Raw genomic sequence first — 27,755 nt, forward strand, 5'->3', positions numbered from 1 at the left:
TTTAAAGAGAATTACGTTTAATATCGTATTTGCTTGATAACATTTTGATTCTAATTCGCATTAGTGTTCTCTACAGAGAGAGTGTAGTATTAATATTTAATTATTATATTATATAATGCACCATAGATAATTATTGCAATTAATATTATATGATATAATAATATTAAATAACTAAGTAAACATATGTTCACTATATAGTACTTAATATACGATAATATCTTAATCATCTTAAATGAATGAATTAATTATTCATAAATTTACGTATAAATTTATATATATATATATGTGTATATGTATTGATAATACATTATAATTGTACTAAAAGAAATCATAGGAAGAGTATCAATACGAGTATCTCGTTAATTACTTAAAATTATATAATAATACAACGTTGTGAGAAAAGTATCATACAAAATCAGGAACTAAAGGACATAAATGGCAGCACCTTGATTAGGTTCCGTGGGAAATACCAAATCCTCCAAATCAAGTCCGTTGGTTGTACAACTTTCCAAGAGATGTTTTCGAATTTTCTCAACGAATTGAGAAATGTTGTCCTTCAAAATGATGGCTACTATACATCCTCCCCATCTATTATAATATAAATGATATGCATTACGTAATAGAAATTTTCTATGCTATAGTATAACACGTATAGAAATGGTTAGACATTTTTATTTATTTTCAAATAAATGGTGACAGTAACATTTATTTAATTTTTAATAATAAAAATAAATATATATATATATATATATGTGTGTGTGTGAGTTTGTGTGTGTCGAGAAAAATGAAAAATGTATCCAAAAAGAAAAATAAAACGAATATCAAACGAATTTCCCTCACGTTCGAATAAAATTCATCTTTCATTTATCATGCTCGTCGTATTCTTCTATCTCGTTTTTTTCCTAACAATAATAAGATAAATCGAAAATAGGGAAAACAGTCGATCGTTTGTAAACTCATTCAGGAATAAGAGTTTTTCTATATACAAGTTCCGGGGTGTGACCCAGACTTGTCAATAGACATCTATTAGTGGTCTAATGGATGTTAGTATTGTTTGAAGTATCCGTAGGGGAGGATACTTAGGGTGGTTGCTCAGCTGAGGGAACTACACTTTTATTTCTTCTTTTTTATCTTTTCGTTTCTTTTCATAGTATCGTATACACACACAAACACACATACACATTTAGATAAAGATCTAAAGATGTATGATGATTAATAGATAATAGAGATACCAATATATATATATATTGTATTTTTATCTCATGCATGAATAATTTATTTGATTTCTAACAATAAGTAAAAAGACAAGCAAGATGATGATCGAGATAAAAGCTAAAGCTCGAGCTTTCTTAGAACGTATATTCTTGTCTTACGATAAAAGCTCTCTCACTTTACCTTTGAAAGCTTAACTTATGCATTTATATACATATATATATATATAGACAAGGAAGATTATACTTACCCAGCTCCCGTAAGTCTAGCACCGAGTGCTCCACAATTCATGGCCTTGTCGACGAGTGCATCGACACGTGGATGGCTACATTCGTAGAGCTTGCATAGACTAACATGACTTTTTGACATCAATTCGCCTAATAAACGAACTTTGACATCTTCCATTAACGTGTCATCATTGTTTATACGTTGAAATTCGGAAACTCTATGCGCCTCTGAAAAATATATTCGTACGATCAATGTCAATTGTGTTCATAATTATTAAAGTGGTCTAAGTGAAAATTAAATTTAAAAAAAATATAATAATATTAGTTATTTCACACACCATATTATTTTCAAATAAATTAATTTAACGTATAATTTTCACGATATTGTCAAAAATGAATCGTTAGATAGTGTTTTTTATTTGAATATTATATAAAATTCATTAAATGTTCAAATATAATCCTTTAAATATCACGAAACAAGAAATATAATCAAATAATAATTTTAAATACAGTTTGGATCAAAAGAACAAACAAAAGAAGAAAAAACAAGGGTGAAATAACGAACGCGTAGTTTCAGTGGTACAATAATCGTGCTGATTAACGGGGAATAAATAAAAATAGAAAACAAAATCGACGATTTTCTCAATGTTTTCTTCTCGATATCCTTGGTAAAGGTATAAAAGATATAAGGTAAAGAGAGTGGGAATCTTCTTTAGAGGTTTTCTTCTATCTTTTGCTTTTCGTTACGTCTCCAGGGCAATAAATTTCACGAAGGTGTGATGCTCTAAGGATGGCAAGGCCTGAAGTATGTATGCGTGTCAGACGCAATCGATACGTCGTCGTTCGTGAAAATTTATAGGATTCGTATGGGAATTGGGGATTGGGGAGGGGGGGAATGCATGTTGGTGTTTGATTGATAAGTAATACCTTTTTCTTCTTTGAACAATTTGGGTACTTTAGTTTTTTCTTTTTTTTTTTTGGAATAAATATTCTTATTTGATATTTGAAATAATTTGTCCTTGAAATAAATACGCGTAAAGCTAATTAATTTGAATATTTTTGGAAATATTAATCTTGTAAGTAATTGATACGAATCGTTGTTTATGAATATTAATTGGATATTGTATAAACAATACGCGTGTAGGATTATGTTTTTAATTTATAATTGATATCGTTTATTTGTATTTATATAATCGATATAAGATTTTATATTCTTTTTAATCTTCTTTTTTTTTAATTGAGACGTATAGAGTACGAATAATTTTCACTTTCGAATAATCTCACACAACTTGGAATGCATGGAAAGCTCGTTATCTAAGTTGGAATATCTGCGAAGTATTAATCCCGAAGCAATCGATATGTCGTTGTCACGAAAATTAATAGGATTTGTAAAGTAGTGCGTGCACGTGCTTGAATTTATTACAAATATACCCTTATGCTCGTTAAAAAATTTATTTTCTTTTTTTTCTAGTTAGACGTATGAAAATGTTGCCGCTACTTTTTAATTTTTTTCTCTTTTCTTTTTTTCTTTCTTTTTCTAATTTTCAGTGAAATGAAATATTAGAAATATTATAAATTCTGTGAATAATTTCTTACCTTGGAACACGTGTAATGCTCGTTGTTTAAGTTTGAACAACTGCGAAGTATTAAAGGGAGCAATTTGAGATGTTTCCTTTAATCGTTCGTAAGTCGTGGAAAGACACTCGCAAATCTGAACAAAAGAAAAGAAAATAAATAAGGAAAGGAAGGAAGGAAGAGAGAAAGAGACAATTAAAAAGAAAAAAATAGCCGTTGTTCGAAGTTAAGCTTTTAAACTTATTGCGAATCGATCAATCGTCGTCGAATGGGATTTGTCTTAAAAAACACGACATTTACCTCGTCGATGGTGTAAGCTTCTTCATGGAGATCCTCCATCACAACGGAGACCATTTCTTCCAAACTAAAACCTAAACGGTCTTGTACGTCGATTAATCTCTTCACGCTTTCCCAGTTTTGATTTCTTCTCTTGGCTATTATCTGCAATAAGATTCAAATAAATCATGAAAAATTTGTCAAGTTTAAAAAATCAAGCCTGTTTCCATTTGTTCCAAAATTATTAATCGTGTCTTATACAAAAAAAAAATATATCTGTTTGGATTGAGCTGGAAAAGTTTTGAGTTAAAAACTTAATAATAAAAATATGAATTTGATTGGACTACGAATTATTTCAACCTAAAACTGGCCTGTTATCCATTTGTCCACAAAATTATTAATCGTGTTTTATACAAAAAAAAAATATATCTGCTTGGATTGAAAAGTTTTGAGTTAAAAACTTAATAATCAAAATATGAATTTCATTGAACTACGAATTATTTCAACCTAAAACTGTTAGAATTAATTCAAAGAGTCACTATACATATATCGATTATATAAAACATAATAATAATAATTCCTGTGTTACGTATCAAAAAGCTCGCGAGATTGCGAACTGTTTAGTCTTATATAAGTGATTAAAATCGATGAAAATGATATTACTAATAAGTTAGATAAAACATAAAAGAGAATTGTTATAATAAAAATAGAGATGAAAAAGAGAAAAGCAAAAAAAAAAAAAGAGAGAGAGAAGAGAAGATTTGTTTCGTTGAATCGTGGAAAAATGAAGTTGGGTGAAAAAGAAATCAAGATAATAAGAAATAAATAAAAGATAGATAAAGAAGAGATATTCTAATATTTTTTATCGTTTTTATATTATATATATATATATATATATAAAGTTTTTTTTAACAATACCTGAGCAGCCAAGCGACATTCTGCTACTCTTAGATTAAAATCGACGGTCGATGCTTTGTTGTGGTAAGCTTGGCTATGCGCTATCACGAAAACAGCATTTTCAGGTAACGTAACAGCGGTTGCACGTAGAGGATTAAATTCTATCAACATGGCAGCACCTATGATAAATTATATATGCAATATATAAATATTATTATATTTATATAAATATAAATTTATATTATTATTATTATATTATTAAATAAATAATATAAATAATATATTTAATAAATAAATATATAAATTTATATTTTATATTATATATTTATTAAAAAATAATATAAATAAATAATATATTTAATAAATAATAATATAAATTTATATTATTATTATTATATTTATTATATATAAATATAATAATATTTATATATTATATAATTTATATAATATATATAAAAAATAAATAATATATTTATTATTATTTAATTATAATCCGATATTAATACTTTTAGAATTTAGAAGTTTACCTGTTTTTCCTAAAAATGCAATTGCTTGATCCATCCCACCACCTTGAGTTCCGATATATCTTTCAGCTCTTGCACTGATCGTTGCTAAATCTCGCCTTGACAATTGATACTGTGTAATATTTTTATTTTATTTTAGTTAACAAATATAATTCGTTTTTTTTTATTTTTTATTTTTATTTATTTTTTTCAGTACGTTCGTCAGAAAAGTTTTTATTCGAATCTATTGGAAACATGATTTCGTTACTAAAATAATCGGATTCTATTGAAAATAATTTTAATTTTTCTTCATTAGATTTAATATCAATGTGTTCAATATATTTTTTACTAATTTATTTTTGTAAAATAATTCTTATTAAAAAATGCAACGAAGATAGGATTAATTGTTACAAATGTTCAAATCATTCGGGAAATTTTTTTTCAATTTGATAACATTAATATAAAATCGAGAATAAATATATATATAATAATATGTATTTATTTTTTTTTAAATATATATTAATATTAATAAAAATAACAATATATTTTTATTTTTTTTGTTTTAATGTTAGATGTAATCAAGAATATTAAGGATTAAAAAATGTATTATATAAATCTTGATATCGCATTCGAAGAATGCAAGGAATTATAGTAGATTAAGGTATTCTTAAAAGCTTACGAGATACCAAAACAAATTCGGTATCTTTCTTTCCTCCTCTTTTTCTATCCTTTCTCTTTTAATTGTCTCTTTGTGTCTGCTATCATCTAAGGAAGTTCGTAGAATTTATTTGTTCAAAGCTTTTGCTCGATAAAATGGAAAGAAACGAACAAAAACAAACAAACAAACAAACGAACGAACGAACGAACAAACAAACAGAGAAAAGAAAAGCAATTAAAAAAAGAAATTATTATACTCGCGGAAACGGAATACTTTTTAAACGAATAATCGATAATAGAACTTTCAATTTGTCGACTAAACTTATTTCTATATATCTCGAAACTTTATTTATTTATTTATTTCTTTTATTTTTACTCTATTTCTTCTTATCTCGTTGTTCGATATAAAAGAATAAGAAAATCCTTTCGGAACAAAACCAGACACGTTTCACTTTTTTGTGATTTGTGCGATAAGATTTGTCGTTTAAATAATTTGAACGGAGAAAAATAAAAAATTGAAATGAAATTAAAAAATAAAAAAGAAAAAAAGAAAACAAATCCCGCGAAGGTTCGACGATGAAAGTTCTTGTTCGGTTCTTTTTTTTTTTTTTAACGATTAATGGAAAACGAAAAAAAAAAGAAGAAAAAAAACAGGAGCTGGAGTTAAATGGCAGTTGAAATTTTTTCCAACATCTGCGACGGATAAAACCATTTTCCCGGGTTACTTTTCTCCACGGTCGTACTTTTAAAAGAAGAAGAAAAAGAAAAAGAAGAAGAAGAAGAAAAAAAAGAAGAAGAAGAAGAAGAAAAAATAGTTTTTTATCTGTCGTTCAATTTTGATCGATAACGCGGAAGGAACGAGTTAGCGAACAAGTAGTTTATTCCTCGACATCGTATTTTTCGATCAACTCTGCTAGGAGATTTCACGTTAAAGTTGTTTAATCTCATTTTTTTTTTTAATTATTTATCATTTATTTTTTTTATTTTATTTTCATTCACCTTTCGTTACGAACGAAATTAGTTAAACTCGAAAAGTTTGAATGTGAAAGGCAAAATAAATAATATACAATATATATAAATAAAAAAAAAAAAAGAAAGACACGTGGGGGAAAAAAAGTTTGTTCTCAGTCGTTATTTAATAGGATCGATAGCACAGATAGTATATTTTTTATTTAAATCATTCGTAATTACGTAAATATATTTATATAATCCCTTTTATTTATTTTTGATATTTTTATGTTTTATATATTTTTTTCTATTTATTTATATATTTATTTGTATGTATTCTCTCTTCTTTTTTTATATTTTAATTAATTAATTTATTTATATCCATATTATTTTTTATTCTTTTATATTATATTCATATTGTCTTTATATTATCTTCATTCGTGTTGATTTCAAGATCGTAAAACAATGTTTCAGTTACTTACTTTTCTCTCGAACGCGTTAAAAGATCCTAAGAGAAAATTAAAAGAAGTTCATCCCGACGAAGATTGATTGTTAGAATCAAGATAGAAAAGAAAAAAATAGAGAGAAAGAGAAAGAGAAAATTGTATGCATGTGTTTTTCTTTTTTTTAGCAATTGCATTTCTCTTATTATTATTATTATTATTATTATTATTATTATCATCGTCTTAATTAAAGTTCCTCATTAGAATGAATTTCTACGTAATTTCATTAACACCGAAATATATTATTAGATTCGATGAAAAGACACAAAATAGAAAAGAAGAATATAAAAAAAGAAAAAATAAATAAACGAATAAAACATTCGATCATTTAAAAAATAGAAAAAAAAAATAAAACTTCGCGAAACGTATTCGTAATTCGATTTTGAATACCAAGTGCCCGAAGATTATATTTCTTTTTCTCTTTTTTTTTTTTCATTTCCTTTCTTATTTTTCATTCGCATACACACACACACACATACAGAAGAGAGAGAGAGGAGCGAGAGTACTGTGCAGAAGATATCAAGAAATTCCAATGGAATTCCGTTCGAGGACATCCAACGCATAATCACATAGACGTGAAACTGCACCTTTTTCGAGATAGAAAGGAAGACATTAGGCTTGAGAACATTTCTTATTGATCTCAAAATAGAAGATAAAGAAAGAATGAGAAAGATAATAAGAATATTGTATATTAGTTATGAAAGAAAACATAAATGTAATATAGAATGTTGAATAATTTATTTAGAATTCGTATTGAAAAGTAAAGTTAAAAGAAGAAGAAGAAGAAGAAGAAGAAGAAAAATATTCCTTTTTTTCTTTTTTTTAATCAAACAATTTCCATCGAACGTATAAATATTTTACGAGATATTTTCAATTTAAAAAATAGTTAGAAAATTAGGAATATGAACGAAAAGAAAATAATATAATTACGATAGATAACAAACGTAATATATAAGTAATATAATAAAATAAATAAATAAATAAATAAATAAATAATAAAATAAAATAAATAAATAATAAGTAATATAAACGAGACATATTTTGAATTTATTTTGAAACGTGATTGACAAAAATATAATATAAAGAAAAGTAAAATTAGCTATTAGTAATTTTGAATTAATTAATTTATTATTTAATTTTAATTTATTATTTATTAATTTTTAATTTAATTAATACTAGCAAAATTACTAGTGTTTTTTTTCTTCTTTTTTTTTGTACTCAACGTTATAAATTTTCGCGGAATATTGTTTCGATACGATTGTTTTAAATGAGAAGAGAAAGAAGATTTTTGTTTGTTAATCGTTTCGATGTTTCAGTTTCGTCTCGAGCAAGTTTCATAAATGTTATAAAGGGAGAATTTTACTGGTTGTAAGATAGCTTACATTAATGCCTGGTAGACGAACCATAATCTTACAGCTTGCTCGCAAACGACTTCTCGTTTCTTCGTGGAATAAAAATTCATTAATGAATTGAAAGAAAAAAGTTGCGGTAGTTTTCCCTCGAGAAGAAGATTAACGGATTAGATGGAGAAATATCTGATTGAAATTTCCATTCGATGATAGAAACATTTAATCATTATTCCTATTTAACCACCACTTCCTGATATTATTTTAGCGTAACACATTTTTTTGTAATGTTTGCAATACAATATCGCTATATACATTCATCAGTTTTCAATTGGATTTTCTCGAGTGTAGTAATCACGTTTCGACAATTTTAAATTAAATCGAATTATTATTCACAAGTTCTGAACGTGGAAGATAAAAAAAGTAAAACTACTGCTTCGAATGAAATCTCCAAGTTTTCATTTATACGAAAGAGAAATATTTCATTTTACGAAAATCGATGTATTTTTATGTAAAGAACCACATTTATTCAAAGAAAATATTTAATAATTAATTTTATAATTTTATATTATATATATTATATTATATAATATAAATATAATAAAATATTAAATTAATTATAATTATAATAATTTTTTTGAGGGAAAACAAAAATGTTAACGTAAAATTGGATTGGATGGATAAAATGACACGTGTTTCGAATAATATCATTCATTAAAAAAAAAAATTAAACAAAATTATTTATTAATAAAAACATAAGTTATTCTTCATTTAAACATTACGTATACACGAATGCAATAATAAAATACGAAGTAAGTCTTATTGAAAATAATCGATGATATTTCTCGTCAAAAGCGTATGGTAAATAACATTGTGTTGCAAAATATCTCGTCCAGAGTACGACATGAATTCTATTGAATCGAGAAATATCTCGTTTATATAGATGTGAAATGGATAATAACGTTTCGCGTTCATTTTAATTGAATTATAGTCACGCTAAAATATCATCATATAGAATTATAATTTAATCATAGTCTCGGTAATATAGATAGATTTATTTAATAATATATTTATATTGTCAAATGAAATATATGTTATTTTATGTTTAATATATTATTATGTATATAAAACTTTCAGTATCCAATGATTTAGTATTCGAACGTTTTATTATTCATATACCCTACTACCAAAATGTTCTATTATTCGAACCACTGTCTATACATTTTCCTGTTTGTGTCATTCCCTATGAAAACATCCTTGGAAAATATCATATCTTCCTTATTGTTCCAGTATAAAATTGATATCTAACGTATGTCACAATTCACATATAATCGAAACGTGTAATGTTAAAAATAAATGTTAAAATAATAAAAAAAAGGAAATACTCACGATAAATTAAAAATGATCAAAATGTATCAGAAATTGTGCTATGGAAAATTCTATAAGAAAATTTCTTCATCCTAACAATTAAATTTATCGATTAATTCAAATATTGGAGATTCTATTGTTCTTTTATTAAAACAATGTATTACCAAAAAGAGATTTGTTTAAAATAAATAAATAGAAGAATATTTACCTGACTAGCGTGAAACAATGAAAGAACAGATGCCGATACTAAGGCACTGGAGCTAGAAAGTCCAGCATTAGCTGGAACGTTACCCCATACGGCAGTTAAGATTCCCTTAGGAACTTTCTCCTTTGGGATAACATCGAGAGCACCCAGGATACCGCATAAAAAGTATTTGTACCAAATTGGTCCCGTTGTAGAATCATCGATTGAACCTCTAAACAAATACAAATAATAACGATTAAATAAATCCACACACACACACACACACACAAACATTCGATATTATTTATAATTTATTTTTATTTATGATTTATTTCAAATGAATTACCTCACGTTATCCAAATCGCATGAAAAATCTTTATAATCCGAATTAACATTGGTAACATTGATTCGATGATCATTTGATATCCCAACAGCTATGAGAACGTGTTGTTTGATCGCCATGGGACAAACTGCATATCCACAATAATCGACATGCTCGCCGATCAAATTAACTCTGAAATTTTATAAACTCTAGATAATAATAATAATAATAATAATAATAATTTATTATTCAATCCACAGAGGAGAGAATGAAATCATGTGGATCAAGATGTACGAACAAACGAACGGATGCATTAATTTTGATGAAACATTGTAAATAAATAATGAAATATGCAGTTGCAATTGCAAGTCTAATTGTTAAATTTCGAATTATTCATATTGAGCTCACCTTCCGGGAACTTTGACTACGAAGGAAGGTTCCCGATCGTACTTTTGGATAAAGTGTTCGGAGAGAATTTTTAATTTCAACGAGAACGCTTCATCTGCCTTTAAAACCGACACTCCATCTTTCGTTTCGGAAAATTCATTCTCACCGTTTGCGTTTCTCGACATTTCTATAAAATAATGAAAATTTAATAATATTTTGCTAGGATAATCGATAATATTATTTTTAGATAGTATGAATTTTTTAATAATAATAATAATAATAATAATAATAATAATAATAACAACTATGATGGTATATTTAATTAGACTTAAACTTATAAGAGCCTACGCACATAATAAATCTTTCATTTCTTATAATTACTTTCTGATTTAACTTATCTTACTCTTAATGTTTATATATATAAACTTATTAACTAGATTATATTATTTTTATTCCTACTAAAACTTATCTTAATTTTATTCTAATGAAATCGTAATCTTACTTTTAATAACTCGCTAATCTCACTCTTACTTTTACCGTACATTTTATACAAGCCTTTTATTATTCCTCCATTTGAATCTTCAACCTTTCTTACCCTTTTCTTTTATTTCAACTTCAACATTATTCGTTACCACTACTTTTCTCAATTATTTCTAAATAAATTCAAATTAAATCGCTTATTCATATTTTTACGTCAGTTGGGTTGTTCTTTCTTTTATAAAACAAATTCGATTTTTTACAATAGGAATAAAAAATCTCTTATCGAATTTTAAAGATATAATAATAATAATAATCGGAGGATCGTTACGATAATCGAATGCACTTACGATAAATATCGAATATAAAGTAAAGTTACTAAGTAAGTAATTTCCGGTGAAAAACATTACGAACAGTATTGCAAATTCTATTGGAAATTGTTAATGTCCGGAATGAAAATAGCAAACGAGGCCAACGCCATTAATGTAATTACGTTGTTGAACGTTATGGTGCGGTCGCAGTATCGCTCGATTTCCCCCAAACATGCCCGGAAACTTTCGTTTAAAACTCACGATAATCTCGACCAATGATAAGAAGAGTGGGATGCAATTTTCAGAGATGTCTAATAAAATAACTATAATTCGTTTTATCTATCATCGCGAACTACAGTGCACGTATGCTCTCGCCATTTTAACTATTAACTATTATATGTTTCGTTTGATTTATCGAAATGATTTTCCTTTTATTATTCGATTGAACACTTTGATAATATTGCTGTAATTTATTCTACAAGATTTTTTATTTACTTGAAAATATTATTTTCACCGACTGACCACAAGGAGAAGAAACTGTTCGACGAAATCCGATTGATTCGTAAAAGAACACAAATGGTATTTTGAAATTTAATTTTTATATATATATACGATATGCGGATATAAATTATCTATAAAAACAATTACATATGAGATATTGATAAGTGTAAACGATAAAATCTTATCCGTGTAACGTCTTAAGCGTATTTAATGGCGATATTTAATTGTGTGATAAGATCAAAGTAAACATTATATTCGCACATTTGCGATAATTGAGTGTTACGGTAGGATAAAAAATTTAAATTTCCCGCGTTACAAGTAACTATTCGTTATATATTAATATTTACTCATCATCATCAATTTATCACTAACTTATCTTCCACGTAATCATCATCAGATATGAAATCTAATATCGTTTCATTTACTTCTCTTACTCTCTATTTTATTCTAACAATCGAATTTCGAAGAAAATAAAATAATAATATTTACAAAATGCATTCTTATCGTCCGATAAAAAGATAAGAAACACTTGCTTCAACGTATTGTGATGTGTCATTTAACACAGCATTTGAAAGCTATTCTTTCGTGAGCATATAAGCAAATACAATTGTGATATTAATTTATTTTAAGAATATTAGTGTACATAGAAGTATATTTATATATAAAAAAAGGAATACCTATTAAATTGTTGTCTTAATAAAATGATCAAGTTCGTTCGAAATCGTTTCGTGCCTTTATTTTCGATGAAAATATTTAGAGCCAAATCCTCCCGCTCGAAGGAAACGCACGGATGCACTTACTAAATTAAACGTTACGTGGCGCCACTTGTCGATTACATTTGCTTACGTGCACCCTATATATATGCGCGTGTTTGTATGCGCAGAAGCATAACCGCGTGAACGCCGACACGCTTTGAGAAGTTGGTATCCTGTTGTACTTTATAAATTAATCACATTATTGTTTCATTTATAATAAGAAGGATTTAAAATATAAATATGAAGGATTACATTATACGTACCTTCCTTTGTTATTCACAATTTAGATATGTCAAACGAGATTATATATAACTAGCGTCATCGTCAATACACATGATACTTTTTTTACCTTACATCGTTCGATATACGCTTTAAAACTTTATCGATCTAGTCAATTTTGTTCCAACGAGTTCCCTCGGTGACCACTCGTGGCGCCACCGATCACTTAAAGCTTCTCCCCACCATTTTTTCACGCGTCCGTACAATTCGGCGCGGTAATTTTTGAATATTTATCTTCGGCTACCTTATACATGTATATACTGGGTGATCTAAAATTATTAATAATAAATTCAGAAGGAATAAATGTATATTTTACAATACGCGGTTATAATGATCAAATTTATATTAATATCAGTTTTTTAAGATATTCTTCAAAGTTTTTGATTGTGCTCGTACATTATTCTATTGTTATTTAATATTAAGCTTCATAAAAATTATTTCAAATTATAGTTATAAAATATTTTTCTTTATTTACCTCGACGAACGTATAAACGTTGGTTTTTATTTATGAGCCCATTCGTTATTTCTTTGTGCGATGACTACTCGTGAAATTTATGTATAATAATTTATTAAATGCGCATACAAATTATGAAATTTAACGAGTAAAAAATAGTTGATAAAAGAACCCACGGCTATGACGGTTATTAACAATTCTTATTCATATACAATTTATAAATGTACAAAACATTTAATTGATGTAAACCAAAAACAAGTATGTATACATTCGTTCGAAAAATTATGAAAATTTAAATTTTGTTAATTTTTATTTACAACAATATAATACATGCTTTTCCTTTAACTTCAATTTCTTTGATAAAAGTAGAGAGTCGGTCGACCTAGATTTTGAAGTGTATCCTTTCACCAAATAACATAGAATTTATGTAATTATTCATCTAATATTTACATTCACAGATACACATATTAGAATATGGAATAAATTCATTATGTCACATATAATGTAATTAATTTTATCAATCAAAGTTGACAAAAATGACTTGGAAACTTTGCATTCTTACGAATCTCAGATAAATTTTGTATAATTGTTATTGATCAATAAATATCTATAAATGCAATAATTTACAGATGATTTACGTACATCTTAATTATATTTTATCTATCATCTTAATTGCTCAAGGATTTACAAATTGGATTTCACTATTTTCCACTCGAAAGATTCGACACGTACTCATCTCTTTTTCCCGTATAATCTTACGATTGGCACATACACAGCAATTAAGGAAAATTAGAAATCAAGTTCCTTTTGTTTTTATTTTCTCTCTCGGTAAAGGTAAAAGCAATCTAGCTAGTAGATTAAAATTTTGTATTGTGTTTTTATTATTATTTTCTTGCTTTACCCTTTTTAGAAATAATACGTGAGGTATAATTACGAAGATCTTTATCGTTGAACGAATAAAAATGAACGAACAGATAACCGTAGCACGCGATAACAAAAAATGTCTTGTTCAAAATTAAACCTGTTTCTTTTATACACATAAATAATATTAATGACATTTATATGCAAATTACACGAAAAAAAATAAAACAAGTAGTATGCTGAAATAAAGTCAATAATATTTTTATTGCATTGGTAATAACTCTTTCAATGGGTAACTGTTCCTGTAGGTCATATTAAAGTCCACGCTTTAATAGTTAAGAGAAATAGTGAGAGTTTTAGTTATAGGATATATACAATCGAATGATGGGAGCCATTAGAAGAGTATAGAAAACATGTTGCATACTATTGTAAGTAACCTGCGGGATGCAACATACATAAGTACTTACACTATATGAGTTGGGGATAGTAAGTACCTTTCGCTTTATAATTTTCTTTGCAGTTGAGAATAGGCTGTGAAAGAACGCGCTACATCATTCACGGGAAATTTCAAAAGTACGGTCTAAAAACTGCGGGAATTTAAGAAACTTCGATTTAACAGGTATACCGTTAAACGTTTTTATTATTATTTTTATTATTAATAAGTACGATATTAATAACGGCCACGGTGAGATTAAAGTGAAATTACAAAGTATCATGTTATTTTTAAACGAGTTGTTTTTTTTTCTATTTTTCTAATGTACAAATATAGTGTCAAGAGGTCTTCAAGTAAACAAAAAAAAAAATTGCAACTTTCATCTTGTCAGGAAAACTTTCTCTCCATATTAGCAAACTTTGATTTGAACGTTTGAATTGTATAGAAAATACGCGAATATTCGAAAATTTTGCATTATTAGGCAATAAACACACATACAATTTTTATGAAAAATAAAATATAAATATTTATGTGAGATTGATTAAAAAAAAAATATAATTTTATTTTATTCCGATATATTAGGATGGAGTTCAAAGAAACGTTAACCCTTATTTACGATGTCCTACTATTTGTGATTATGTCAATATTTTATATATCCGAGACAATAATATTAACATTCATCCCTAAACGTTATCGCGAAAAATCTATCAAAGGAAAAATAGCATTGGTTACCGGAGGTGCCGGAGGAATTGGAAAATTAATCGCCCAGAAATTATCTCATTTGGGTGCTCACGTTATTATATTGGATATTAATAAATCAGGTATATTGATTAATTATTATTTTTTTTTATAACTGATTATTAAAAAGAAAAATATAATAGTTCAATGACCTATCAAAGTGATATATTTATTATATAATGTAATATATTATATCTTTAGCACTCGAAGATACGGTTAATGAAATAAGAAACCAAGGTGGAAAATGTTGGGGATATTATTGCGATATTTCTGATCGAGGGGAGATATATAGAATTGCGAAATCAATTAAAATTGAGATTGGTAATGTAAGTGTAAAAATGATTTATAATAAAATTTCATTGTATACATAAAATATAATATAAACATAATTTTAATTAATATAATTTATTAGAAATAATTTTATTTTCTTCATTTTATTTTAAATTATATATAATTTTATATAATATTATTTGAATTAATTTTATACATTATATTTAAATAGGTATTTTTATTGATAAATAACGCTGGTTATGTATACGGCAAAACACTTTTGGATATACCAGACGAAGAAATCGAGCGTACATTCAAAATAAACATATTAGCGCATTATTGGGTACGTTTTAACGCATTTTGATAAATTTTAATGACGAAAATAATATTGAAATTATCTTTCTCCTTGAGTTAGACGATTAAAATGTTTTTAAAAGACATGATGAAAGAAAATTATGGACACATTGTAACTATAGCGAGTGCTGCTGGTCTATTAGGAACTTACAATTGCACCGATTATTCAGCAACTAAATTTGCTGCCATTGGATTCCACGAAAGTCTTTTTTCGGAACTTAGGGTAAAGACAAATTTTTTCTTCTATTTTATATCTAAATGATATTATTATTATAATTATTATTATTATTATTGGATATAAAAATTGATATATATTTAAGGCTCATGGATACGAAGGAATTCATTTGACACTAGTTTGTCCTTATTTGATTAACACAAAAATGTTTGACGGAGTTAAACCAAGGTAATTAGAATATTTGTGAACATGTAAAAATTTATGTATAATAATTGATTAAATTTAAAAAATCGTAGACTGATGGAAATGCTCGAACCAGAGTATGTCGCGGAAGAAGTTATAACAGGAATATTATTGAATAAAGTAAATGTTACGTTACCTAATAGTGTCAGACTTCTTTTGCCACTTAAATGGTAAGTTGTTACGTTAATAGTATTTCTTTAAAATTGACATTATTATTATTATTATTATTATTATTATTATTATTATTATTAATATTATTATTATTAAGAAATTAATTTTTCTATTTTCACGCAGTTTATTACCTGCAAAAATGTGCTGGGATTTAATGTATCGTATAATACATGGACCACAAACGATGATGATGCTTAAGGGACGAGAAAATATGGAGATGCTTCAAGATAATAATAATATTACTGAAAAGACTGAAAAAATACACCTACAGTAATTATATCCAAAAATATACTGCATAATTCTTCTTAGATAAATTGACAATGTCTTTCACGATCGAAATAAAATCTTGATCAGTTTTAAGACCATTATATCGTATGCATTTTAATATATTATAAAATTAATAGTATTTTTATAGATGATATTTGTTATAATATTGTTATCGATTATTAATTAGACAATTAGATACGTATATTAACTGATGGAATAATCCAACTGGCAGAATATGATGTTTCATTCAAAAGTTTTTATAATAAGTCATAAAAATAATTCAACCCTTGACCGAGTTCCCAAATAGCAATACCTGTACCTAATTCTGCCGCAAGATCGAATCGAAATATCATAGAATATAAAGTAGGATAAAAAACATACCCGCTACCCAAGGAAGATCTGAAACATAAAATATGAAATTCGTTAATGGGTAAAATAAAGAAAAATCTTATAAACAGATGAAGTAAATCGAATTAAAATCTTACTTTGCTTCGAAGAAATGTTCTTTACTTCTATCATCCCATTGAATCTTACTTTTGAAAGTTTCAAGACTTTTTAGATATTGCGAACCTAAAATAGGCCCACCACCTTCCGGAGTATAATTGTATCCATAAAAATTGATCCCTAGTAAGATTTGATTTCGTTTAGGATCATTTTGATCTGGAACTAAAAATTCTACGCATTGTCTTGCCCAAGAAAGTGGGCTATTAGGACCAGGACGTTGAACACTTGAGTAATCATATGTCATTAATGAGAAAGCTCTAATGTAGGGTGCTAATTCGTTGAAATGATCTCTTGAAAATAGTTGTGCCTTTGAACTGGAAAATCAAAATAAAATCTAATCATATAAAAGATTATCACAAAAATAATGTAAATAATATAAGACTTACCCTCTAGATGGTGGAACTGCTAATATTACATCAAGATTTTCGTTTTTTAATTTTTTAGAAATAGCTTTAACTACAGACAATACAATCTGTACATTGATACCCGTATATATAAACTGATCCCATATTTCTAATACATAACCATCCAAACGGAATGTCTGTAATTCAATATTTTAAATCATAGAAATATATATAATTTATATCATATATTATAATTTTATCTTACCCCTTGTACTATGTTTTAATGCGAGAAACTTCATGCCATATTCAATGCTTTTAATTTTTGGCCGATATGTTTCTTATATTTAAACTATAAAGTGTATCATTAATTTTGTATGCTGTTACAGTACAAAGGGTTATAAGAATAAAATCTTTACCTTCGCTGTATCGGTTAATGTTGTAATAAGTTGTTGTTGTTTTAATGTATTACTTTCTAACTCGACAATCTGACTTGTCGACCAATGCTTAAACAATAACCTTGGTAAAACTGAAATAGATTCAAACTGAAGTAAAAAATATTTTAATGATTTTTATACAATCATTAAGCGGTATATAATAATCATTATTATTTACAGATTAAACATACTTTTTACATTATGACTTTCGCTGTTCATCAATTTCATATCTTTTAACCATTTTTTTTGAACATCGTGTGTTGGTAATGGAAATGTTGAAGTATTGCTTGGTAATATGGAAAACCAAACTGGTGATACCATTGTGAATTTTCCATGAAAAGTTTTTGATATCTCGTATCCATTACTATTCCACTAAAACGACATCATTCGTTGTAAATTATTTTTAGTAAGGATTTAATATTAATTACTATACTTACAGGAGTAATATATCCTAAAACTTCACCAGAAAATCTTCTACGTTTAGTGTCTGAATAATATGTTCCAGACTCTCTAATAATATCGATTGCCTTGGGATCTTTAATTACTAAATGCCTTTGAAAAACGTCTTTGTTGACAGGACCTTTCTAATATTGTCATTAAATAAACATTAATAATTTATTATAATAAAAATAATCAATTAATACGTTTATTATTTAATTTTATTTAAAGATATAATCTTTTTATTATTTTGTATACCTGAGTATCTATCTTCCCCTTATCCTTTTTATCCTTTTTATTCCCGGTATTTGTAGGCGGTGACAATGTGGCTTCAGATAATTGAATTACAATTAATAATTTTAGAATTAATATCAGGACGTTCATAATATTTACAATACTTATTTAATTAACACTCTATTAATATTATAAATAATTGATTATTTATAAAAAATACTTTATATTGAATTATATTTAAATGTTTTTATGTGGAAACGAATTTGTTATGTCAAAATGACAAGTTGGGTTAGGTCTCAACTAATTTCAGATAGCGCTGTTGTCGCTACTAGTGCATAACCTGGTGGCTGTATTTCGAACTTGCAACGTATAAGGTTATTGACATTACACTGGTCATGTGCTAAGACTAAACAATCAAAGTTTGCATTTAACAAAGTTTTACTTTATTAAATGTGGACGGTGAATTATTTTCATTTCATAATAATTAAAACATCTTGATAATTTCTCGATTAACAATAATAATTAATAATTATTTCTAGCAACTTGTAAGATTGACGATGTAGTTTCAATGTTTTATAATATGTTACAATAAGTAACAATAGGTTGTGATTTTTTAAAAATTGATAATGAAATCATCAATTTTTATTTTTTCGTAAATTTAGATAAAAAAAAGTTGACTTTTGTCGTTTTATTAATATTTTGCGATAACTAATATTTTTTTTTTGCGAAAATTATATGTAATGTTTCATGAGGAAATAATATGAGACTACTGTAAAATACTTAGGATTGTTATAAATTATTAAATATGTTTAGTATAGACGAAGATATTCCGAATTATAGTTATAATAGTAATAATTTTCATTTATTAATCGGTGAAAATGAAAATGAATCAGAATTTGATATAAAATTAAAGCGAGCATGGGAAAAGGCTGAAAAAGATGGAGTGTTTAGATACAAATTAAATATTAACAATTGGAGGATAATCGAAGGCCCTTATAAATTTTTAGCTCAGGTAGATAAATTCTTATTTAGAAAATCATAATTTTGGATATTTTTTTTATAACAGATGATAGAATATATTAAATTTGTTTTAGTTTAATCCTGATAGAGGATGTAAAAGACGAAAACCTGAACATATTACAACAATGTTAATGCCATTTGATTCAACAAAATTTAACTTCACTAAATTACAGAGAAATGAAATAATGTTTAAGATAAAGGAACAAGAGGACAGTGATATTATAGCAGTTAACGTTAGTCCTATCCAATGGTGTCATTCTTTATTAATTGTTAAATATTTGCAATGTTTACCACAGAGAATTACCCAGTATAGTCTTCAAAAAGCATTCGAATTATTGCTGTTAAGCAGCTCACCGTAAATATTTCATCATCCTTTATAAGATAGACACAAACATAAAAATGAATCTACTTTTTTTTTTTCTTATATTTTAGGTACCTCAGAATCGCATTTAATAGTTTGTGTGCTTTTGCTTCTGTCAATCATTTACACTGGCATTTATATTACCTCAAGCACAAAATGCTTCTTGAATATATTGTAAGTAATTAATACGTACAATGAATTTTTGTTAAAAGAAAGATCAGTTATGATAGTTTCACAAACGTTGCTTGTTTAAGGATGTACAACCACACGAAGGTTCTTTATTTCTTTTAGAAAACTTTCCTAGCAAAGGATTTTGTTTTAAATTATCCTCATCAAAGAATCTAGAAACTTTAGTATCTTCAATATTTTTATTTGTAAATTACCTTCTAAAACATCAAATTGCACATAATCTATATATTACAAGAGCAAAAACTACACATTTGAAAAAAGAATACGATGATGTACGTGCATATGTTTGGGCAAGAAAGACACAAGCCGATGTAAAAAATACAACTTTGATGAATCCTGCTACATGCGAACTCTTTGGACACATAATTATTTCTAGTAGTTATTAGATCAAATTTATTATTACTTATTACAGTATATCGTTAATATTGTATAATATTCTTGATATTATTATTTTTATAGATGAAAAAGAATATCAAAATTTGACGGAAGAGACGATAGCACAAATATTAAATTATGCAACTAGAGAGCCGTATTTTTTAATTAAAAAGGATTTACACAAAATAATGGAAAATGAAATAACAAAGAACGAAAGGTAATATTTATAGTTATCTGTAAAAAGATGTACAGAAAAAAGAATAAATTATAATAATAATATATATAAAAAAAGAAACAGAATGTCTAATTTTATTAGACGTTAAGAAAGTTGTTACTGTTTTATATATTAATTTTAAAGTAGTTATTTAAAATATGGATAAATTCATATTTCTTTATCACAGATTAAGTGTGACTATAGTGTCCACTATACGGCACTGCGACTGCTGTATCCGGTATTCGCTGGATTTGCACGAATTCGTGTTAATTATATTTCGGTCAAATATTAAAATATCATTTTTTTTTTATTTAGATTTGGTTATTTTATTCTTGTATAGTTTAATCGGTTATTTTTTCTTTTTTATCATTCAAGTTTTCAGGAATTTACGTGTGGCGGTAAAGGAGGTACAGTTAATCAAAAAGAAGTTTGTCGATATATTATTTTCACGATCTCTCGAGTATAAAGATTTATAAACTAGGAATACGAATTCAAACATTTTGCTGATAATAAATCATAAAGAAAGTTTATTTGAAAACAATTCTTTCTTATATACATGAATATAATTTTATCATGTATTCAATCTTTGCGACCCTTGAGTTTTAGTTATGCAATCTCAATGGAATGGTAAATCATCTTCAGAGAACTTTCCTTGCAGAGCTGCCCAAAGTAATGTTGGCAGCTGTTTTAACACTGCGACCAAGTCATTTCTTCTAAAAAGCTAACAGAAAATTAAGAGGTGGACGCTGCTTGCTAATAAATTATTGCGAAAAAGAAAGACGGGTAATTATTCGTTTATTTTGTTCATTTTTTTTTTGGTAGAAAAATTGTCATTATTAAATATAAGAACGCGAAATGATCACCGATAGCAGCACTGCTCGCAGTACTGAAAAATGTATTTCTTTTATTTTTTATTTATTAATAATTATAAGACTCGAGAACAGATAGTTTATATTCTCTTTGGAAGAGTGGAGGGGGGAGGGTTCATTGAATTCACAACGATTTTGTTAGATATTTTACGAAAAAAAATTTATAAAACCTAGGTAGGACAAATAAAACTATTTTTATATGTTCTATATTGTATTAATTTGTTCACATCATTGTGGTAACGATGATAATATTGAAATATTATCGCTAATATCGGATTAGTTGAGATAAATAATTAAAAATATGTCTAATTTAAAATATATATATATATGTATGTGTATATATATTTTGGGTACGGAGTTTTTCGAAAGTGGATCATACTATGATAGATCGTATCTAATTCTTACAGATGCTAAAATAGATCATGTGACATTGTTTCGTCGTTTTCTCAGAACGGTCACGCGAAGAAGTGAAGGAAAATAGAATGAAAATCACGTTTCTCGCTTTAATATACTTATTTTTAGTAGATCGAATGATGAAACCTCCTACTTTTCTCTTATCAACATTTTCTTTATTTACTATTTTTCTTTATGCGAGAATAATGTGAGAAATTTCGTCAACCGTCCCTCTCGTAATCCGTTAATGACGAAAAATGCGCAGGAAGCAGCGTACGATCAAGCGTAGTACCCTTTCTCGGCTTTGTTAAAAAGTATAAATTAAATGGTTAACGAATTTTAAGAAAATATTAATCCATCTACGTATTATTCTCACGAATAGTTTACTCGTTATTATGATTTTTTAATCATCATATGTGTGATATGTATAATAGATTTTAGGCAGTTATGAAACGACTAACGTAAGCCGAATTTAAGATTAAGTTTTTCGTTAATTAGAAACGTTTAACAAGTATTAAGATAACAAACGTAGTTGTATAATACAAATTGACAATAGATATAATGATGATGAAATTGTTAATTAACATTTAACATTAATTAGAATAAATCTATATCGTACTTTCTTTATTTCCTTCGGTACGTAAAATATATCGTAGAATGATATTTTTTCTTTTTTTTTCTTCTTCTTTTCATTTCTTTCTTTTTCTTTTAAACGGTTACGCGAAAACTGGTCAACAAATATTTTAAATAAATTTGTAAAACAATGTCCAACATTTGGACGCAATTATATATAAGCATCTCTATTAAATTCTAAATAAATATTTTCTTTCTTTCTTTTTCTTTCTTTCATTCTTTCTTTTTTTTCTCTTTCTTCGATTGATATGTTCCTATCGATATTTATTCTTTATATTATTTCTTTTCTTTTCAACAAAGATATTCGTATCTCATTATCTTTCGTTTTTTTTTTCCTCTTTGTTTAAGCGTTGAATAGAATAATTAGAATCATCGAAATAGTGTTGTTCCGTCTTGCTGTGCAATTAGGCGGTTTTATGATATTTAGAAAGTACTAGCAGTATAAAAGTATTAAGCTAACTAGGATCGATCGTGCGTTTAGCTTTACGCGAACGAAATCGATTCGATGCCACCCGTCATATTTTCTTCAATTGTTTTTCATTTTTGAATGTTAAACAATTTGAAAAAATAACGATCCAGTGTTCCGAGTTAAATTACAGTTTTTACGGTATTTTCGAATCACTAGAAAGTTCATCATCATCATCATCATCATCATCATCATCATTATTATTATCGTAATATTTCGTCATAATTTAAAATCCGACACTAAATGAAAATTAAATAAGAATTATCTTTTATTTGAATTCGATTCATTTCAATTGGATTAATAAAATGATTTTAATGAATCTAAGAATAGAAGCACGATTTTTCTATTATATTAAATTATCTAGTTATTCTTCTTGAAGTAATCGTTAGGAATTGTTCGTAATATTGTAAGATAAATCGTGTCCCGTAATCTTATTGAAATAATCAAAGGCCTATTGTTTAATTGAAATCTATGATTTTCTTCTTCTCTTTCTAGGATGATCGAAATTTCTCGAACGATAGGATAATATTCTTACTGGTATTGAAATTATTTTGGAGGAAGTTTTGAAGGAATCCGCGATTCAAGGTAGAAGGAAACTTTTGAAAATGAGAATAACTATGAACAACGCGATAGGCAGCGAGGAGGAGGAGGACATTGCGATGACAACGCCGGAACCAAGATTGTCCTGTACGACGTTGTCGTAACAATTGGCTATAAGTTCGAAATCAACTTGGTTCATCGGTTTGTTGTTGTATTCTATAGGCGATATACAATAATTATTACGTTGAAATTCAGCAACGCTGCAGTTAACGAAGTCGCTCTCGAGAATATTGTGAGCTTGGCAGTCGCACGGGAAATGATTTCCGATAGCACTGATCGAATTAACTTCTAAAACGATGTCCTTGGCATGACGAGGCGCTTCGAGAACGTGATTACCGTGAAACCTGAGGATGTTAACGGCGTTTTCCTCCCTCAAATGAAATCTTTCTATGAGGTCTATCTTGTTGTTGAGAATATTAAGATGATCAACGTAAGTCAAGCCGGCAAATGCGTCTTTTTGAATGACACCCAGGTCGCATTCTTGAATGTTTAAAGAATTAACGTGACTTAGGCCACGAAACGTGTAGGATTTTAAGCTGGGCAAGTCCATGAAGGTGAGCTTCAATAAGCCAACCGTGTGTAATCCATCGAAAGCATCGGGTTCGATGTTACGAATGCCGGATGGTAAAATAAGTCTCACGACATTGGTCAAACCTCGAAAAGCGTGACTGTGCAAGCTCAATAATGGATTGTTGCTCAAAAGTATAGCACGAATATTTGAGGTACCGGCGAAGGAATAACCCTCGATGTAACGAATCTTATTACTCGCCAATAATAGAACCGAAACGTTCTGAAGCGCGGCGAAAGAAAATTTTTCTATGTAGGACAACGGTGTGTCCTGAATCGACAATTCTCGTAATTTGTTCAATCCACGAAACGCGAACGGTCTTATCGATGAGATATTGTTACCGTCTAATGAGAGTTTTTTCAGCACGCGTAACCCAGCAAATGCGTCGGTCTTGATTATAGGAAAATTATTTTTCGTTAGAGACAATTCCTCTACTCCTTCTGGTAAATGTTGGGTCGGTATATCTTCGAGGCCTCCCGTATTGCAAATCACCTGTAACAATTCATTACGATACTTCTTTTTATTATAGCTATGGTTCGGTAATTACGACACGGATTAACTAAACGAACGAAAGAAAAACGGGACAAAATGTATAATGCAAATTTTTAATCAATTTTTCGATTATGTCACATTGTCATAATTATAGATCACGTTTTATGTAGACATTTACAAAAATGTAAACCACAGATGTACAATTTTGGAAACGATATTTCTTTTCAAATCAAAAATACACATTCCGTTTAATGCGAATAAGAACAAATCTATCGGATTGAAATTCTTTTCAAATGGCTTAACTTTTTCGATCGTTCAGTAAGAGAAATATATTACATTTTTCATCAAGTTCCCATTCATTCGCTTCTTCCTTTTATTACATCTTTTAACGTTGATTGTGATCATTGAAAAACGCAAGAGAGAAAAAAGAAAGAAAGAAAGAAAGAAAGACAAAAAGAAAGAGAAATTTTTATACGATGAACTCGAGTAAAGGAAAACCCATCCCTATCTATAATCGTTTTTCAAATAGGAATTGCAATGTGCGAGTGACAGCTCTAACGGTTCGGTAATTACCTATGTAATTACCTTCTGGGATAGACAGATGCATTCTGGAGGGCACTTTGCGTTTTCTGCCGTATTTTTTTCTTGATTCGTGGAAATAGCGAGGCTTACCGTCGCTGTACACAGTACGAAGTAAATCGAGATCTAAATGTTAGAGAAAAATATAATATTATTATTTTAACACATTTTTAAACAATCGTAATAATAATAATAATAATAATGAACGGGAAGAATTATTATATAGATTTCATACGACATGCATGTAAATATACACATGTGCATTTATGATGCATAAATATGACGATGAGGTGTTGGTCTACAGGTATTTACGACCATAAGTGTATTTATTTTGTATGTGCTTGTATATACAAGGTATATATATACTATGTATTATTTAAAGAAACGGTAAACTTGTTATGTTATATAAGAATACTATGCAAATATGCGTCTTTTGGTTAATACCTGCGCCCTGTGATACATCAATCCCAGAATTGTTTACGGCGCATGCCTCGTCATATCCAGAAAAGTCAGCAACGACGTGGTACGTGGGTTCTTGTATTTCTATCAAAGACAATCGTACAAACTCCAGCCAAAGTGGTCCACGATGAAAGAGAGAGAGAGAGAGAGAGAACAAGGGAAGAGGAAGAGGAAGAGAACAATTCGAATAATAAAATATATACGAAATAATACGTGGAAGAAGACCGATAGAAAATGAATTCTTCTTCTCGATGCACACACCACACACAGACACACACGATGTCGTCTATTGTACACGAATCACGGTGACTTTTTGTCGCTTCGTTAACTGTGACACTTTGTTTTTAACAAGATGATTGAACTCGTCTGATTACGAGATAATCTCGTCTGATCGTGAAGTAATATCAAAAGGAACGGGGTTGGGAAAGAGAGAACGTGGGAAGAGGGGGCAAAATGATGGGGTAATGTCGAACGATACGTTGAGAAATGGAAGGAATTGGAGGATTCTTATGTGTTTTCAACTTGAAGATTCGTTGAGGAAGAAATTTTGTAGCGAAAGGTAGATTAATTTTTACGTATACGTGTGTAATTTGTATTTTTTTGTGTTGGTGGAGAGGTTTTAGGGAGGGAAAACTTAAAGTTCACAAAACCTGATGATTATATATATATATATATATATATGTATATGTATATGTATATGTGTATATATATATATCAAACACCTTTTTAATGCAAGAGAAATTTCACGAATTTCAATGCAACATCCCCACGGTTACATTCACCGCGGACGACGTAGCTCCTCGCTGCGCTTTATTTCTCCTTAGCCACCCTTCCCTATATCCCTGCCCCTCGCGCATCCCCTTTGCCGGCCACTCACCTTTCCCTCTCCTTCACAAATATTTTCTGCGCAGGCTCGTAATTATTGTCTCTCTCTCATTTTCTCCCTCTCTCTGGTCTGTCTTTGTCTGTCCCCGTTGTAGGTACATCAAACTACGGATCCTCATTAGCAAATCAAATCTTCGAAATTATGGTATTTTATATATATATATATATACAATAATAATTATAATAATAATAATAATTATTATTATTATTATAATAATCGTATGATTTTCTTAACAAATTTTAATCGAAATTGTGTTTTTAACAAATTATAATAGCATTTACCGTGTACTCGTCAAATTCATCTAGGAACGGAATTATTACGTTTACGTGTTGTTATTATTATTTTTTTATATATATATATTATAATTGATTATTATTAAATAATTATTTTTTGTAAATTGAATTTTTTTCTCGTTCTTTTATTTTAATTTTGAAAATCGGAACGAAAGTGAACTAATTTATGATTAGATCACCCTATATGAAAGCGATTAGATCTCTGTATATTACTAGAAAAAAGTGAAGCTTAGAAAAATACTTTTGTAAATCATGTTGGTTAAAATTTCTTGACTTACCTTTGGATCACTTAAATTTTTACGCATTTCTTCAAAAACATTAAAAAATCAAATATTTGAACGTTTTAGAGGCACTTGGAACGAGACACTCCGTCCTTGAAAGTGTTACACTTTCACGACTTGGACCATTTCGATTCTCAATCCTCATATATTTTTTATTTTTTTATTATTTGATATAAAGATGGAGAAATGGGTTTAGGTTTAATGAGATACGATATTATTCGAGTATATAAAAATTTTTATCGATACTAACAATTTTAAGAATGAAATACAAGTCGTACAAGATAATAGTTAACGTACTTAACAATTCGTACTTTAACAATATGCCTTTGTAAAAATTCATTTATACCCAGTTATTTCATAAAAACACTTAGTTAAAAATGTATAATAAAGATTTTCTGCGTGTATTACCCTCTAACGCATAATTATTTT

The 27,755-nt window shown here is 27.9% G+C and overlaps 5 protein-coding genes across 10 annotated transcripts; 2 read left to right on the forward strand and 3 right to left on the reverse strand.

Moving 5' to 3' along the window:
- Positions 1–12,820, reverse strand: LOC122519779 (N-acetylgalactosamine kinase). Of its 3 annotated transcripts, XM_043639465.1 has the most exons (11): positions 12,713–12,820; positions 12,372–12,630; positions 10,427–10,592; positions 10,043–10,210; positions 9,721–9,928; positions 4,715–4,823; positions 4,209–4,366; positions 3,315–3,455; positions 3,036–3,150; positions 1,463–1,667; positions 1–588 (listed from the first exon to the last, which is right to left on the reverse strand). In XM_043639465.1, exons 3-11 carry the CDS (start codon positions 10,588–10,590, stop codon positions 423–425), a joined length of 1,434 nt encoding a protein of 477 aa, XP_043495400.1. In that variant the 5' UTR covers positions 10,591–10,592; positions 12,372–12,630; positions 12,713–12,820; the 3' UTR covers positions 1–422. The 3 variants fall into 3 exon arrangements, with proteins under 3 accessions (XP_043495400.1, XP_043495401.1, XP_043495403.1); XM_043639466.1 differs by lacking the exon at positions 12,372–12,630 and having other exon boundaries at positions 12,713–12,817; XM_043639468.1 differs by lacking the exons at positions 12,372–12,630; positions 12,713–12,820 and adding an exon at positions 11,233–11,332.
- A 1,687-nt stretch (positions 12,821–14,507) lies between these two features.
- On the forward strand, positions 14,508–16,795 carry LOC122519645 (estradiol 17-beta-dehydrogenase 11). Its single transcript, XM_043639239.1, has 8 exons — positions 14,508–14,662; positions 15,059–15,297; positions 15,416–15,540; positions 15,717–15,827; positions 15,900–16,061; positions 16,159–16,241; positions 16,310–16,426; positions 16,551–16,795. Exons 2-8 carry the CDS (start codon positions 15,060–15,062, stop codon positions 16,699–16,701), a joined length of 987 nt encoding a protein of 328 aa, XP_043495174.1. The 5' UTR covers positions 14,508–14,662; position 15,059; the 3' UTR covers positions 16,702–16,795.
- Positions 16,796–16,920: 125 nt separating this feature from the next.
- LOC122519644 (chitinase domain-containing protein 1) lies at positions 16,921–18,831 on the reverse strand. The gene is made up of 7 exons (XM_043639238.1): positions 18,673–18,831; positions 18,414–18,560; positions 18,168–18,348; positions 17,959–18,068; positions 17,585–17,739; positions 17,180–17,512; positions 16,921–17,093 (listed from the first exon to the last, which is right to left on the reverse strand). The coding sequence occupies exons 1-7, from the start codon at positions 18,796–18,798 to the stop codon at positions 16,952–16,954; spliced, it is 1,194 nt and encodes a 397-aa protein (XP_043495173.1). The 5' UTR covers positions 18,799–18,831; the 3' UTR covers positions 16,921–16,951.
- A 200-nt stretch (positions 18,832–19,031) lies between these two features.
- LOC122519643 (GDP-D-glucose phosphorylase 1) lies at positions 19,032–21,337 on the forward strand. Of its 3 annotated transcripts, XM_043639235.1 has the most exons (7): positions 19,032–19,107; positions 19,562–19,660; positions 19,743–20,023; positions 20,101–20,203; positions 20,284–20,593; positions 20,678–20,810; positions 20,995–21,337. In XM_043639235.1, the coding sequence occupies exons 1-7, from the start codon at positions 19,099–19,101 to the stop codon at positions 21,281–21,283; spliced, it is 1,224 nt and encodes a 407-aa protein (XP_043495170.1). In that variant the 5' UTR covers positions 19,032–19,098; the 3' UTR covers positions 21,284–21,337. The 3 variants fall into 3 exon arrangements, with proteins under 3 accessions (XP_043495170.1, XP_043495169.1, XP_043495171.1); XM_043639234.1 differs by lacking the exon at positions 19,032–19,107 and having other exon boundaries at positions 19,138–19,660; XM_043639236.1 differs by lacking the exon at positions 19,032–19,107 and having other exon boundaries at positions 19,142–19,660; positions 20,678–21,121.
- A 2,323-nt stretch (positions 21,338–23,660) lies between these two features.
- On the reverse strand, positions 23,661–26,070 carry LOC122519668 (leucine-rich repeat-containing protein 70). 2 transcript variants are annotated; one of them, XM_043639287.1, is made up of 3 exons: positions 25,852–26,070; positions 25,414–25,533; positions 23,661–24,828 (listed from the first exon to the last, which is right to left on the reverse strand). In XM_043639287.1, exons 1-3 carry the CDS (start codon positions 25,867–25,869, stop codon positions 23,749–23,751), a joined length of 1,218 nt encoding a protein of 405 aa, XP_043495222.1. In that variant the 5' UTR covers positions 25,870–26,070; the 3' UTR covers positions 23,661–23,748. The 2 variants fall into 2 exon arrangements, with proteins under 2 accessions (XP_043495222.1, XP_043495224.1); XM_043639289.1 differs by lacking the exon at positions 25,852–26,070 and adding an exon at positions 25,643–25,716.
- Between the last annotated feature and the right edge of the window lie 1,685 nt (positions 26,071–27,755).

This window comes from Polistes fuscatus, unplaced genomic scaffold (assembly GCF_010416935.1).
Source record: "Polistes fuscatus isolate 324 unplaced genomic scaffold, CU_Pfus_HIC Scaffold3, whole genome shotgun sequence".
Lineage (NCBI taxonomy): Eukaryota > Metazoa > Arthropoda > Insecta > Hymenoptera > Vespidae > Polistes > Polistes fuscatus.